A 16,539-nucleotide genomic window follows, 5' to 3' on the forward strand; every position below is an offset into this window, starting at 1 on the left:
TTTTTTTTTTTTTTGAGACAGAGCCTTGCTCTGTCACCCAGGCTGGAGTGCAGTGGCACAATCTCGGCTCACTGCAAGCTCTGCCTCCCGGGCTCACGCCATTCTCCTGCCTCAGCCTCCCAAGTAGCTGGGACTACAGGCGCCCGCCACCATACCCGGCTGCTTTTTTTGTATTTTTAGTAGAGACAGGGTCTCTACTATGTTAGCCAGGATGGGCTCTATCTCCTGACCTTGTGATCCACCCGCCTTGGCCTCCCAAAGTGCTGGGATTACAGGCGTGAGCCACCGTGCCCGGCCCAGAGTTAGTTTTTCTAACGTCCTCAAGCATAGGAGAGGCAAGGCAATGATTTTGCCGGTTTTTATCATTTTTCTGGCACTGCAAAGCAGTATTGGCAGGTCCCCTGCAAAGAGTTGCGCCAGTTGTTTACAGCATAAGGACTGACTGGGGACAAATTCCGACGTGCAGCCTGTGCTCTGCTCACCATGCTGTGGGCTGTGGGAGAAGGGAAGTATTTTTCCAATTTGTACAAAGGCACCATATAGGCTCACTTAAATATTAAGCATGTTCTACTACAAAAAAACAAGAGTGAGGGTTAGGTCCAGGACTGGTCTCAGCTTCCAATTATGTAGCTGTTTTCCCTGTAGACGTTGAGTGAGATGCTTTGTGGTTACAGAATTCACAGTCATTGCCGATGAGCTTTCATTAGCTTTCTTGATTAAATATTTTTGCTTGTAGACAAGGTTAGGCAATCTGTCCCAGCAGTTATCACAAAGTGCTAAATGAGGGGGGTGAAGACAGCACCACGATGCATTTCTTGGTCTTTTTCTGTTTGTTCGAGTTCGTCCCTTCTCCCCTGCGTACGCCATCATAAGGGTGGGGCTGTGGAGTGAAGTAGGGGAATACCTGGAAGCATTGCTTGGCCTCTGGACAGACAAAGAGGTTGGGGACTTAGGAGGGTTGACCAGGTATGGCCACAAGTACGTCAGCTCCTGGAGGATCTTCCCAGTGAAAAGCCTCCTACTACATTCCACAGCACTTCATGGTAATTATAACCTTGGCTAGATAATACCTGCTGTATGGTACAGAATAGTGACATTCAATTACCTCATATATAAAGAGAGCTCCATGGAGAGCTGGAAAGTGCATGCCACTACAATATTAACACATCCCATCTTCCCTTTCTTTTTGCAAGGCTGTTGAATTTCAGCCCGGCATCCCCACACACTAACACCATCAGGTCTTCCACATTTGATGGTTACACCACAGGAGCCCACACCAGACTGCTGCTTCCCTGTGAGCTCAAAGTGAAATTGTTCTCAGGGGTATTTGCAAGGCCTTGTCATCAGTTAAAGACTAGCAGCTGACTCCAGGTGATTCTACCCCGCTGTCACCTCTCCAAAGGGGAAATTGAATAGTGGTATTGCTCACTGTGGTGAGTGTTCTTTGCACCACCAGAAGAAACTGGTTAATGAATGTACTATTTAGAAGAAAAGTTTTGACATTTAAAGATTACTAGTTGTTCCCTTTCCCCAGGAAAAGAAGGTCAAAGTACAGTCTTCCCTGTTGCAGAGTTTGGAATAACTCTGTTTGTCCCTGATGCTTTCCAGCAGGAGAACTGTATTATGTAGAGGGGTCCTTGGCCAGCATCAAAGGAAAAAAATTATTTTTTTCCTAGACCTGTATTTTTCCTATTACAGTCTTCCATTTATTTCTTCCTCCAGATTAAAAGTGCCTCTTCCTACCTCATTCCTTAATTAAGGTCAATTTAGTGTTGGCTCAAATGCTCTCATCTCAAAAATACCGGAATTGAATGGTAATTTGGATAATTAAGTTAACGTGCATTTTAAGCAACATGTGTTTCCTTTTTCCGTGTGAGTTCCATGAGCCTCTGCACTGCCGCTCTGCGCTGCTGAACTGATCACTGTGGGTCATTCTGGCTCCTCTTCCTTCCTGTCATCTACCTTTTGGCCAATCTACTCTTCATCAGGGGAAAGGAACAAACTTCAAATCTGTGAGTTATTCTTTCTGTCAGAAGCAACGTGCTAGAGAGAATACATGGGATTTGAAGAAAATCAATGGACTCATCTTTCTATCCACATGGTAACTATGCCCTTGACAGGCGGTATCATTTCACATCATCAATTGTCTTTGTTAAGTCCATACTTAATTGGTTTGACTCCAGGTTCTGAAAACAAGATCGTAACATTCAAAGGACTCTATATTCCAATTCTCAGCTAGCACAACTAATAAAGTTGTTGGACAATAAAACTAGGTGCCAGTGCTGTGATCCTTTAAGGAAGCCTTGAGTATCGCAGCAGTTAATGCTGGGTCCTAAGAGGAGAGGTCAGGAATGATTTGACCTTCTGAATGCACCAAATGTCCCACGTGACTTTGAGATACACCAAGCATCTTTTCAAGGAGAAAGCTTTTGATGTTTAACAAAGGAATTTCCATCACTTAATTCAAATAGTTTTAAAACAGAAAGGAAAACACATTCTCTGAATTAAAGTCACCTTTGAATCATATCCACAAGGATTGTGTTACAGGGCAAAATCCACCACCTGCCAGGATATGCCCGAGTCACCACGGCTGGGAAGTGCTCAAGACTGGAACATTTGTGTTTGAGACAATGGAATCTTTTTATAATGTTGGCTTTGGGAGAAGGGGTGACGGTCTTGCTTTACAACCAAGACTATCTCAGACTTGGTCTGGAAGAATTTACACTAAGACCTGTTATAAAATGGTGGCCTACTGTATGAATTCAAGTGAAACAGAAGCAGGTGAAGATGCTGTGGAAGAGTCAGTGTATGAGAGGTAGTCCAGAGTCACTTGCTGCTTAAGAACACTTTCCCATTAGTTCCGGGTGATGACTGCATATAGCCCCTTTGGGAAGAAAATGCCTCCCCCAGCGAGAATCTGATTATAATGGCTGATGGATGGATGGATGTGTAGGCGCAGTGTGGTTCAACCTATTTCCATTGTGGTTGGAAAACTTTTTTAAAAGTCCACTCCAAAACATGAAAAGTCGTAGTGTTAGGAAGATTTATTTCCAAACAGTGGCCTCCACACTGCGCGGCAACACTTCTTTTTAGTATTTGTAAGCTTTTGCCCACTTTCAATTGAGCCAGCCCTAGCGTGGTATGTGTTGCATGCTGAACAATATAGAGTTTGTTTGTTTTTCCTTTCTGATGATTTTAAACTCTTAAAGAACAGGAAGGCATCTGGTAAGAAGAAATCATGAGTCCGTCAGTGCCCTTACTCATATGCGTCTCCAGTGGCCTCATGTTGTGGTCGCAGGAGTTTCCTGTTCACAGCAATGTGTGTGATATGGACCCAGCATCCACTGTCGTGCTTTTAAACTGATTCCTGGGACATAGCTTACCACTGGAACAGCAGACCAGTGTTGCACTGTTTCTAAAGCTAAGCTTTTCCTTATTTATTTTGGTACTACCTAAGTGACTTGGTTTTGACTGTCCCTAAGAGAGGGAACCACTTTGCTGAATTTTTAAAAAGTCCAACTGCTCTTTCATCTTTTATGCTTAGAAACCTGTTCTCTCCAGATGCACTTCTGAGGCATGGATGAGCTGAGCGTATGGCTAGAAATTGGAAGTTTACAGCTATTACCAGGGGGCTAACTCCCGGGGCATCGCAGTAGCTTCTGGCACCCGTGGCTTCATGTCTTTAGCAAAGTCTTGATGTCATGGAAAGAGAAAAAGTGCATGCAGTTAGTTACCTGATTTTGTAAACAGTGGCTGACCTGGGCCCTTAAATCACCTTCACACCTTTTAGAACCACAAGTGGTTCTTTTTGACTCCAACAAAGGAAACGAAGTTGAAAAAGTCAAGCCCCTGTGTACTGGGGCCGGACTTCCCATCATTTGAGTGCAGCACTTTAGTTCAGAATCTCTGTGACATGTGGTTTTTAAACAGGAAGATTGTTGGTTCCTTAGTATTAAGATAGATAGTCCCTATTTTGAGTGGAATTTTTCATTTGTAAGGGGTATGTTCCTTCTCTGATTCTTGCTTTCCTCAAACAGGGTACTGCCTGCTGTAAGACCATCCTCTATGGTTGTACTTTAATAAACAGTAATTTTTTTTTAACCAAAAAAATTGTATTTTGTTTCTACTTCCTTGAAACCTGCTTTTCAATTTAATTTTTAAGTGGGAACCTGCACAGTGGAAATAAAGGCACCGTGTGTAGATTTACAGATGTGCAGATTCATGTGTGGATGATATGAAGGCCATTCAAATACGTGTAAATGGACATTTTCATTCAAGTATATTAATGTAGGTATTTTAAAGTGGGTTATAAGCTTAACATTGTCTTTAAAATAGAAGTCACAGCTATCTTCCAGCCTGTCTTCTCTAGGAACGCTGTTGACATGCCAGGGCTCCGTCTACACTGGAAGCAGCTACACAGCTGTGACCACATCGAGCTTTAGCCAGTCACACTTTTGGAACTGTCCGTTCAGTCCATCCCCTAGAGCAAGAAAGGAGAAAAAGCCAGAATCAGCTAGGCTCATTCACAAACCAGGCTCCAGAGCTCTGTGCCACAGTAGAGCAAAGCTGGGGTTTATGCAAAAACACGTTCTCCAGAGCCCTAAAGTCCTATCCATGCATCCTACTTTTTGCTACCTGGGGGCAACTGCAAAAACAGGCCGTTCAGGCGGTGAGGTGGGTATTCACATCTCCAAGGCACTGACGGTGTCAGGAGGCCCCTGCTGGGTCAGAGGAATCACGATTCTGCCTCAGCCCTCAGTGTCTGGTAAGCTGTCCATACAGACTGCTGCACACGTCTTGCCCACCCATTCCCCCTTTACATGGGTGTTGGTAAAAGCTGTCTAGGAATGGTCTCAGGCTTACCTCCTTCCAACAATTCAGCTGGGTTTAATGCCTGATTTAAGATTTATATTCATTCTCCTGTTTTTAAAATGCTTGTATAACTGAAGACCACAGCATATAAGGAATGTTTTCTTATGAGTTCTCAGTAGAGGATTAGATGCTATTTTACTTAAAAACCAAAGCCTGAAGTAATGCTTCTGACATGTCATAAAATCCCAAACATTAGGCCGGGCGCAGTGGCTCACGCCTGTAATCCCAGCACTTTGGGAGGCCGAGGTGGGCGGATCACCTGAGGTTGGGAGTTCGAGACCAGCCTAACATGGGAGAAACCTCATCTCTACTAAAAATACAAAATTAGCCGGTCGTGGTGGTGCGTGCCTGTAATCCCAGCTTCTTGGGGGGCTGAGGCAGGAGAATCGCTTGAACCTGGGAGGCGGAGGTTGTGGTGAGCTGAGATCGTGCCATTGCACTCCAGCCTGGTCAACAAGAGCAAAATTCTGTCTCAAAAAAAAAAAAAATTTCCAAACATTCACTAATATTTTTAAATTTACAAATAAGACACATCCACTTAATTTCCATTTGGGTCTATGAAACAGAAGCACCAGATTTTGCTACATGGGGGCAGCTGCAAAAACTGGCCCTTCTTGGGCAGCATTGTGAACACTGTATGTTTGTTTTTAGAGACAGGTCTTGTTTTTGTTCAGGCTGGAGTGCAGTGGCACAATCATAGCTCACTGCAGCCTTGAACTCCTGGGCTCAAGCGAAGAGATCCTTCTGCCCCAGCCTCCTGAGGAGCTGCCTCAACCTCCATGACGGCGTGAACTACAGGCGTACGCCACCATGCTCAGCTAATTTTTTTTTTTTTTGAGACAGTCTTACCCCATCACCCAGGCTGGAGAGCAGTGGCGTGATTGCGGCTCACTGCAACCTCTGCCACCAGGGTTCAAGCGATTCTCCTGCCTCAGCCTCCTGAGTAGCTGGGATTACAGGCGCCCGCCACCGCACCCAGCTAATTTTTTTTGTATTTTTAGTAGAAACGGGGTTTCACCATCTTGGCCAGGCTGGTCTTGAACTCCTGACTTCATGATCCGCCTGCCTTGGCCTCCCAAAGTGCTGGGATTACAGGCGTGAGCCACCGCGCCTGGCCCTCAGCTAATTATTTTTATAAATTTTTTAGAGACAGGGTCTCGCCATGTTGCTCAGTTTTGTCTCAAACTCCCGGCCTCAAGCAATCCCGCTGCTTCTGCTTCCCAAATCGCTGGGATTACGGGCTTGAGCCACCATGCCCAGCCTTTAGACTGTGACTTGTAATACCTGGTTATGGGACAGATGTGCTCTGGAAAAGATTTCAGACAGTTCCCCCCCTTTTTTGACTACTCGTTTTGATTCACATTACACCTTTTTTTTGAGATGGAGTCTTGCTTTGTCGCCCAGGCTAAAGTGCAGTGGTGCGATCTCAGTTCACTGCAACCTCTGCCTCCAGGGTTCAAGCAGTTCTCCTGCCTCAGCCTCCTGAGTAGCTGGGACTACAGGTGTGCGCCACCATGCCCGGCTAATTTTTGTATTTTAGTAGAGACGGGCTTTCACCCTGTTGGCCAGGCTGGTCTGGAACTCCTGACCTCAGGTGATCCACCTGCCTTGGCCTCCCAGAGCGCTGGGATCACGGGCATGAGCCACCGCACCGGCCACATTACACTTTTATTTTTTATGGCAAGGTGAGAGGTCTGAAAAGCTCATTGTGAGCCCTCCAGCCCCTTCCTTCCACTCTGTACCTGCTTGTGCCTTGAGGACCCCACCAGGAGTGTGACTTGAGCCTTTGCCACCCCTCTGAATGGAGCATGTCTCCAATAGTAAGCTGCTAAAGCTCCAAAGGACTCTGGGTGCTCTTCGTCACCTTTACACACAGCTTTCTAGCTCACAACAGCAAAACCAAACCCGAGCAGGACAGCCTGTAACCCTTGTGCTGGCATCAAAGGCAGGGGCCCCGCTGGGCTTCTCAACCTTCCAGAGAAAAGGGCATGGGCGGCAGGCAGGGAAGGAGCTGACCTCAAGGGTTCTTACATTTCTGGCTAAGCTCCTCACGTAGGTGCGTAGGTTCTGGTTAATAAAATTCACTGTTGTGTGAAAGACATCACGGAGCAAGGACGGCGTGTGACTGGCCACCTTCTTGGCCAGCAGCAGGGCCAGCACCAGCATGGTCTTCTCCTTCTCCATGTCTCTAGGGTAGGCCTGCAGCAGCTGCTCCAGGGCAGTGGCCAGGTCCCTGTTCCGGTCCTGCACAGAGGGGCACACAGAACCTGGTTTACTAATACTCTTCCCTCTCAAAGGAAAGACAGTCCCCAGTATGAAGAAGCACTTCAAAGTATTTATTAAGTATCCAGGGCTGCTGGGCGGAAAGAATGAGAAACAGTTGAGTTCTGAGAGGCAATGGAAAGGGAAGACTGCGATCACTCCCTGCAGGGGGCTCGGTAAGCAAACGCATGTGTGGTGAGCCCTTGTGCCCACTGTTAGACGGTGATGGGATACAAGAAGCCTGGGTCATCCCTGCGCCCAAGGCACTTCGAGTCCAGAACTAGTGACCACCTGCGACGCCTTAGGCCCATTTTATTGGTGCAGACCTAGCTGAATGGACAGGAGGAAGGGGGTTCCTGGGGGACACTAGACACAGACTACGAGGCTGGCAAGGACCGTCAGGCAGTCGGCGCACATGCAGAGTTACGTGGGAGTGCGCCAGCCACTCCTGCGTTCTAGGCAGCTGCTGGGACATCACAGGCTGGCCCCACTGAACAGAAGCATGATTGGATTTCTAGGAGGTGAGGACGCCTGCATTTTCAGCTGGTAGAGTCGAAAAAGTGGAACTTTCTCTCCTCTCAGCTCCTATCGCTACAGGCCTGCATTTGGCAGTTGGGAGGATGTAGTTCTTTCTGCTAAGTGTTCTGGGGACACAGTGCCCCGGACCAATCTTGTATCCCCAACAGTGCCAAGCAGATGGTAGAGCTCAGAAAGTTGTGTGGGTTCCAACCAAGGAGCTCAGCAGAGCAGCAGGCACCACTCCCAGGGCTTACGGTTCTCACTGGCACCATTATTAAACTCCCTACAACCAAAGGAAGCGTCTGTTTCTTCTGTTGGCCAAACATACTTCGTTCATCTTTTAGAGGCTTTTACCCCTAAACTCTTTACTCTGATTTAAGGTTCAGGTTTCCTCGATGTCAACCAGCTGAAATCTTCTGCAAGGCAATGAACCATGCCCTACGTCCAGTTACTTCGTCAGAGTTCTGGACCTGACAGTCACGAGTTGAGTGGCCTCACGGGACAGTGGGCTGCCTGGTGAGAGGCAGGGGACAGGCCCCCTTGGCTCACTTGCCCGCCCACGCGGTCCTCAGGCCCTCACTCACCTCCTCCGACCGGCTGGTGTTCCTGAGCTGCAGGGCCAGGCCGTTCACCAGGCCCGGAGGGATGCTACGGTCCATGCTGTCCCCGACCTGGGCGAGGTGCCTGGCAATATTCCGGATGATGTCTTCTTGACTTTCAGAATCTGTGTGTTCAGGCAGGGGCGGCAGAGACAGAGCAGACTCAGAAAATGTCCCTGATACCCTCTCCCACACCACCCTGCCCCGGGAAAGGACAGGTCCGCGATGGGACAAGGCCAGCCCCCACTGGGCACGTGCTCCACTCCACCAGGGCCACAGCGGGCGGGCTGAGTACCAGCGCTGAGCTGGGTTCTGGGCAGTGCCGGAGCTCAGGGCCTCGGCTGAGGCCCAGGCTCCCGCACACAGGCACCACGTCCCCACAGGCAGGGCCAGTGAAGCTGGGGCATCACAACCACGCCTGAGGTACAAGCCTGGCAGTGGCTTCATGGCTCACACCACACAACCCAACAGGGTTGGCCTTGGCCTGGGCAGCCGTTGGGGAAGGGGCCCTGTGGGCAGACGGCATCCCAGACCACCTTTGCCCTCTCAAGCCTGAGAGCCCCCATTCCTCGCAGTCCCGTCTCAGGAAAACCCCAGTTGTCACTGGCACCGGCAAGGCCCTGGAGAATCTCCCCTGCCTTTCCAACCAGAGCTCTCCCCCTTGCCCCTCAGTCCTCCTCCTCTGGCACACAGCCTCCGTGCTGCCCCTGCCCGAGTACCACTGTCGCAGCTCCATGAAGGCCACGCTCAACTGCCACGCTCCCTGCCGCCTCCGTTTCTTCCTCAGCACTTGCTGTGTTATTGTCTGACGCCCCTGCCAGAGGGTAAGCTCCCTAAGGGCTGTGATTTTTTTAATCTGTTTTGTCCACTGACAAATACCCAGCACTTAATACATGGCACTCAGTAGGTGCTCAATAAACAATGGCAGGGACCAGGTGTGGTCACGCATGCCTGTAATCCCAGTGCTTTGGGAGGCTGAGGACAGAAGATTGCTTAAGGCCAGGAGTTAGAGGATGCAGTGAGCCGTGATTGCACCAGCAACAAAGCAAGGCCCTGCCTCTACAAGAAACTTTTTTTTTTTTTTGAGACGGAGTCTTGTTCTGTCACCCAGGCTGGAGTGCAGTGGCGCGATCTCGGCTCACTGCAACCTTCGCCTCCTGGGTTCAAGCAAGTCTCATGCTTCAGCCTCCTGAGTAGCTGGGATTACAGGCGCCCGCCACCACACCCGGCTAATTTTTGTATTTTAAGTAGAGACGGGTTTCACCATGTTGGTCAGGCTGGTCTCGAACTCCTGACCTTGTGATCCTCCTGCCTTGGCCTCCCAAAGTGCTGGGATTACAGGTGTGAGCCACTGTGCCCTGCCTCTACAAAAAACTTTTAAAGGGAGCCAGGTGTACCGCACGTACCTATAATCCCAGCTACACAGGAGGCTGAGGTGGGAGGACTCCTTGAGACCAGGAATTCAAGGCTGCAGTGAGCTGTGATCACACCACTGCACTCCAGCCTGGGCAACAGAGCAAGACCCCGTTTCTTAAAAAAAGTTTTAATTGAATGAATGAATGAATGGGCCCTGTACCTAGCTCCCGGTAAGTGTTCAATAGATGCCAGGTATTGTTATTTCTCCCATTAAATCTTCTATTTTTTCTGTGCTTGCAACTTCCCTCTGGCTTTTTTGGTTTTGGCTGCTGCTCCCACCCTCAGTCAGCTGTCAAATCTCACCTTATGTTGCAAATACAAGCGTTTTGCCTACCCTCTGCCATTGCTGCCACCCTGGTGGGGGTCCCCTTAGCTCTCATCTGATGATGACAGCCCCACTCCCTGCCGTCCAGTCTACTCGGCCACCTTCACAGCACAGACCTCAGAGCAGGGCAGGGTTGGGAGAAGTGAGGTGCTAAGGAGTGGGCACGTTCTTAGAAGCTGTGCTCTGGGGGTTTCACGGCCTCCCTGGAGTCTGTCCATGGAACATGCAGTAAGGCTGCCACATCACTTCTCTTCAAAACCTCTCAAGTGCTCATCTCTGCTTAAGTGACAAGTCATGACCCAGCCTGAAAGTACGTCTGACTTAACGCTTCCTAGGCAAACTCAACTATTCACTGTAGCTTTTTTTTTTTCTTTTTTTTTTTTCGAGACATAGTCTCACTCTGTTCCCCAAGCTGGAGTACAGTGGTACAATCTCAGCTCACTGCAACCTCCGCTTCCCGGGTTCAAACAATTCTCTACCTCAGCCTCCCAAGTAGCTGGGATTACAGGCGCCCGCCACCCCGCCTGGCTAATTTTTATATATTTTTTTAGTAGAGACGGGGTTTCACCATCTTGGCTAGGGTGGTCTTGAACTCCTGACCTCATGATCCACCTGCCTTGGCCTCCCAAAGTGCTGGGATTACAGGCGTGAACCACTGCACCCAGCCTCACTGTAGCGTTTATAGCCGCTGGGCTTTTGCTTAAAAGATGGCCATTCCCTCTTCCCAGTTTCCAAGGAACCAAACATACCCAACCCCCAAGGCCCAGCTCAATTGGAGCTGCAGCCCCAAAGTTTTCCTGATTCCCTGCGGAGCAGAGCACCCAGCTCCTCCAGCACCTCATCACTCCCCCAGCACCGAATCTGTGCCTCGCTCGTTCCCAAAGCTTATCCACCTTGCTTCAGTTACGGACACGTCCTCTCTCCCTCTGGCCACCAGCCGAGTAGCAACAGGAATCTTTCCTGATCCGTCTGTGTCCAGCCGAGTGAACGGACTCACCGAAGAAACCCCGGCAGCCAGAGCCTCTACCTTGCCCCTCTTTCCAGGCTCGCCAGGGACTAGATTCACAGTCCCTGTCACCTGCAGGCTAAGTGAACTGCCATGATCACTTTTGCAGGTGCCACTTGAGTCAACCCCGGTTTCTCAGTCTAGAGGCAAAGGCCGGCATGGAGAAGAGCGAGAGAAAAACACCAGGGCAGACTGGGGCTACAGTCGCCCCCACAGCAGTGCTGACAGCAGAGCTGTGCCCGTCCACTCCTGCCCTTCCTGGACCTTCCCAAAGGGATCTGGGGTTTCTCCTCAGTTCAGGGCGAGCCAGAAGATATGCTGGCTGGATTAGAAGGCAGAGACATTCTCAGACACCTCCCCCCCACCCCCCACCCCCACCTCCACCCCCACCCCGGTCTAGTGGGGAACTCCAGCCACGTCCTCAAGCACCTGATCTAAGACAGGTGGGAGGCAGAAGGCTGAGTCAGCTGTTGGTCTCCCCCACAGCCACCAGAGGGCAGCACAACCCTTGAGCTCGGAAGGCCTGGACCAGGGTCCGGGGATCCCTGCAGGCTTTCAGGGCAGGGATTCTACCTGCGTCAGAATCCTCTGGGCAGTCTCCCGCCCTAAAACAGCCTGATGCAGGCAGCTGGAGTAGGGCCCAAGGCCTGCATTTGGAAAAGGTTTCTCGTGTAATTCCAATGTGCACACTACTGAAAGCCAGCGTCGCAGGGCCGGATCTGGAAGTGGGTGAGCCTCGACTCGCCCCCAGCCTCCACTCGGGACAGCCCCTGTCTGCAGAAGCAGCCCCTTGGCAAAGGAGAGTGGAGCTGGAGGCTGGAGGAGAGCGCAGGGATCAGCAACAGGAAAGGTGAACAGTCTGGAAACCATGGTGACCTGGAGTCAGTGCCCTACAGTGGGAGGGCGGCTGAGCCCCACCTCAAGAAGGGGCCTGGCCCCATGTCCCAGTGGTAACATGGCCACAAGCTGTGTGATCTGGAGCTAGTCATTTACCCTTTGCTGGACCTGGGTTTCCTCATCTGGAAATGAGGTTCCAAATACTTCTGTGTTCTTGTATAGGTAATCACGGAGCATAATGTATGAAAGGAAATATGTCAGGTATAGACAGTGCAAAAGTCACTGTGAAACCAGTGGGCCTCAGTCAATGGGACAGTCACCCAGGCCTGCTTGGGGAGGCAGGGGCCGCACCGGTAGTGCCACCTGGGGGCTTTGCCCAGACCCAGCAATGCCCAGACCAACCAATCAGAATCTCTGGAGGTGAGACGCAGGCACCAGCATTTAAAGCTCCAGGTCCTTGAAACGATACAAGGCCAAGTGTGAGAACCCCTTGGGTTATATAATCCAGACAAGTGGTCTGCAATCTTTGTATCAGAATCACATTTGGAAAATTGGATAAAAACACCATTCTATGTTGGTCCAGACAAGGGACTCAAGACCAGTACATGGGATTCTGGCTCAACAGAAAGGAAGAACTTTCTAACAGAGTCACCCAAAAATGGTAGGCAGTGAGTTCAGCAGCACTGGAGGGAATCAAGTAGAGACCAGTCAAGTGATTAAGTGATACCAGCGTACGTGGCAGCTGAAACTGCAGAGGCAGAGTGAGCCCCGGGGGTCCCTTCCAGCCCTGAGGCTCCCTGAATGTTACTGGCGACAGAAAAGCCCAGCTTTGGAGAAGGAGGTGGGGCCGGCCGCCTACCTGCCTCTATTCTTCCCAAGCGGGAGTGGCTGCTGCGGTTGCCGTCAGTCTGCAGCTCATCGTAGCCCTCCCACTGGGGAGCCAGCACTGGCAGCTCGTGGCCCAGTGCATCCAGCTCTCTGCGGAAGCTGTTGTCAGAGCAGCTTTGGAGGAAGCCAAACACCAGTAGGTTTGTGATGCACTCATCCCTGAGGCCGGAACCGTTGTTGACCTGAGGGGAAAGGGGAGTCAGGAAGAGGGGACTTCAGCCAGGCCAGAGGCCCCTCCTGCAAAGAGCTCCAGTTGCAGCTGGCCCAAAGAGCCTCACAGGTCCCAGAGAGCTGAGGGACCCTGTGGGCTGGAGGGCCCTGCAGGAGGTCTCAACAGGCAGAGGCAAGGTCTGCAGCCACAGCTTTAAGCAGCACCGCCCGTAGATGGCAGGGAGCACGCCCCGACTCTGCAGAAAGGGATTCCTCTGCAGAGGAATCTGCTGGACCTCCTGAAACACGCGGCTGGGGAGCTTCCCACTGGGTGAGAAGGCCACAGGCTGTTCCGGGGAGGTGAGCGAGTGTCATGCGGGCATCATCCGCCATCCTGTGCTTGCACGCTTTCTTCAAGTTCCCCTGCAGGCTTCAGCAATCTGAGCCCACCTTTCCTGGCTGTGCTTCCAACAGGCGGAGCCTCTTTCTGCTCATCTTCTTCACGGGCTCAGGAGGGTATTGGGCAGATGGAAGATTTTCAGTAACTACTGCGGAGTGGTGACCACAGCTGGGCACCTGCCTTTGGCCAAGCTTGGTTTACTTTGGGTGGGTGTGTCCTTAATCCGAACCCCACAGGGAGTGGTGGCACTGGCTCCTGCTCTACCCAGAGGGGCTGGGCTCTTGGCCGACAGCTCTCCAGCTCCCTGGGCAGCACTGGCAGCTGCAGCTTGGCCAGCGTCTGTGCCGCCAGAGATGGCAGGGACTGTTCTTGGGGTACTGACTGTGTTTGGGGGCTGTATTCTTACAGGCAAAGGTGAGCCCTGCAGCTGGGTGTGCCCAGACCAGAGAAAGACCTAAGGTGGAAGAGAGAACAAAACACAAAGAAGGGCGGGGACGCTGAGATCTGTGCAGGTTCACACAAAAAGACCTCCTGGGCTGCCAGAGAAGGGTGGGAGGGAAGATGGAAGTGTAGGCAGAAATTTATTTCTATTCTCTAAGTCCATAATATTTTTCATTAGAAAAACCAAAAACTTTTAGAGGACAGTTCTTATAAGGCAAATTGTTTTTTTGTTTTTGTTTTTGTTTTGAGATGGAGTCTCGCTCTGTCACCCAGGCTGGAGTGCAGTGGTGTGATCTCGGCTCATTACAACCTCCGCCTCCTGGGTTCAAATGATTCTCCTGCCTCAGCTTCCTGAGTAGCTGGGATTACAGGTGTGCATCACCACGCCCGGCTAATTTTTGTATTTTTAGTAGAGACGAGGTTTCACCATGTTGGTCAGGCTGGTCTCGAACTCCCGACCTCGTGATCCGCCCGCCCCCCAACTCCCCCCAACTCCTTGGCCTCTCAAAGTGCTGGGATTACAGGTGTGACCTACTGCGCCCGGCAGCAAATTGTTTTAATGCTTTGCTAGGTGATGCCTGTAATCCCGGCACTCTGGGAGGCAGAGGCAGGAGGATCGTTTGAGCCCAGGAATTTGAGACCAGCCTGGCAACAAGACCCCCATCTCTACAAAAAATAAAAATTAGCCAAGGTGGCATGCACCTGCAGTCCCAGCTACTCATGAGACTGAAGCGGGAAGGTCACTTGAGCCCAGAAGTTTGAGGCTGCAATGAGCCATGATCACACCACTGCACTCCAACCTGGGTGACAAAGTGAAACCCTGTCTCAAAAAAGAAAAAAAAAATGCTTAAAATAAGGAGCTTGGCCGGGCGCGGTGGCTCACGCCTGTAATCCCAGCACTTTGGGAGGCCGAGGCAGGCGGATCACGAAGTCAGGAGTTTGAGACCAGCCTGGCCAACATGATGAAACCTTGTCTCTACTAAAAATACAAAAATTAGCCGGGCATGGTGGCGGGCGTCTGTAGTCCCAGCTACTTGGGAGGCTGAGGCAGGAGAATCGCTTGAACCCGGGAGGTGGAGGTTGCAATGAGCCGAGATCGCGCCATTGCACTCCAGCCTGGGGGACGAGAGCCAGACTCCGTCTCAAAACAAACAAACAAACAACAAAAATAAATAAATAAATAAATAAAAATAAGGAGCTTGTGTATTGCTGCAGCCATAAAAAAGAATAAAATCATGTCCTCTGCAGCAACACGGATGGAGCTAGAGGCCATTACCCTAAGTGAACTAACTCAGAAACAGAAAATCAAATACTGACTGTTCTCACTTATAAGTGGGAGCTAAACAATGGGTGCCCATGGACACGAAGATGGAGAGAGCAGGCACCGGGCACTTTACAGTAGGGAGGCGGGGGCGGGGGAGCGCAGAAAGAGTCCCTCTCCGTGCGATACCGGAAGCCCAGTCCCCACCAGTGCACAATATTCCCATGTGACAAACATGTACACGTGCCCCTGAATCTAAAATAAAATAAAATAAGGTGCTTGTGTATTGCTATTCAGCCTTTACTTCTCCAAAGTTGTTTCTGAAGAGAGGAAAAATTGTATGCAAAATTCCACTGCATCAATTCCTAACAATTCTTGTACGGAGCAGCCGCGTGGCACAAGACAGCTTACAAACAGGATGTGCTTCATTCCTGCCTCAAGCGACAGTCCTGGTGACACAGTTAGTGCTGGGCTAAGCTGTGTCACCCAAAAAGAAAAGCGCAAGTCCTAACCCCAAGTACCTGTCAATGTGACCTTATTTGAAAATAAGGTTTTTACAGATGTAATCAAGTTAAGATGAGTTCATATTGGATTAGGGTGGGCCCTAAATCCAATGACTGGTGTCTTTGTAAGAGAAAGGAGAGGGAGATTTAAGCAGAGACACACAGAGAGGACGCCATGTGAAGACACAGGCAGCCACAGGAGCCGGGAGAGCGCCCCAGAAGGAAGCAGCCGGGCAACATGGGATTCCAGCCTTTGGGCCTCTAGAACCGGGAGGGGATCCGCATCTGTTGTTTAAAGCCACTCTCCTGCTTGGAACCGCCTTCAGCAGCCCCAAGAAGCTAACGCAGGCAGCCGCTGCCCAAGGACTTATTTTTGACCTGCGCTTGGTAAATTGGCATCCAGAATCTGGACACAGAGCGGCGCTGCCACCACGGCAGGTCAGGTTATCAAACTCAAGATCCCACAGAAAATAAAGACTCGAGGCGGCAGGGAGGGAGAGGAAAGAATGGCACCTGCCAGAGGAGGTCTAGGTGCCGCAAGTGACCGTGAAGCCAAGCACTGGGCCCACTGAGTGGACAGCTGTGTGGACAGGCTCCTGTCTGGACCAGTGCCTCAGGGACAGGCTGGGCCGGCCCTGCAGGACAGGAGTGGGCTCGGAAGATGGATGCCATTTAATTCCAAGAATAGAGCTTGTGCTGTGCCAATATGGAACCATGCCCTTTTTTGATCTTCTAGATCCACTTTGTTTTTGGAGACAGAGTCTCACTCTGTTGCCCAGGCTGGAGTACAATGGTGCCATCTCAGCTCACTGCAACCTCCGCCTCCCAGGTTCAACGGATTTTCCTGCCTCAGCCTCCCAAGTAGCTGGGGTTACAGGCACGTGCCACCACGCCTGGCTAATTTTTGTATTTTTAGTAAAGATGGGGCTTCACCATGTTGGCCAGGCTGGTCTGGAGCTCTTGACCTCAGGTGATCTGCCCACCTTGGCCTCCCAAAGTGCTGGGATTACTGGCGTGAGCCACCATGCTCAGCCTCTAGATCCACTTTTGATAAAAGAAT

General features: G+C 50.7%; 1 protein-coding gene across 5 annotated transcripts in view; it reads right to left on the reverse strand.

Moving 5' to 3' along the window:
* Positions 1-3,029: 3,029 nt before the first annotated feature.
* Positions 3,030-16,539, reverse strand: part of BID (BH3 interacting domain death agonist) — a 40,520-nt gene continuing 27,010 nt past the window's right edge. For 4 of the 5 annotated variants that reach the window (XM_024352568.3, XM_016939651.4, XM_003317081.7 and 1 more), the window contains 4 exons: positions 12,696-12,906; positions 8,238-8,377; positions 6,904-7,116; positions 3,030-4,480 (listed from right to left, as the gene is read on the reverse strand). In XM_024352568.3, coding sequence (XP_024208336.1) covers positions 4,469-4,480; positions 6,904-7,116; positions 8,238-8,377; positions 12,696-12,906 — 576 coding nt within the window. In that variant the 3' untranslated portion in view covers positions 3,030-4,468. The remainder of the gene's footprint in view (positions 4,481-6,903; positions 7,117-8,237; positions 8,378-12,695; positions 12,907-16,539) is intronic. The other variant, XM_016939650.4, reaches the window with a different exon arrangement.

This window comes from Pan troglodytes, chromosome 23 (assembly GCF_028858775.2).
Source record: "Pan troglodytes isolate AG18354 chromosome 23, NHGRI_mPanTro3-v2.0_pri, whole genome shotgun sequence".
Taxonomy (NCBI): Eukaryota; Metazoa; Chordata; class Mammalia; order Primates; family Hominidae; genus Pan; species Pan troglodytes.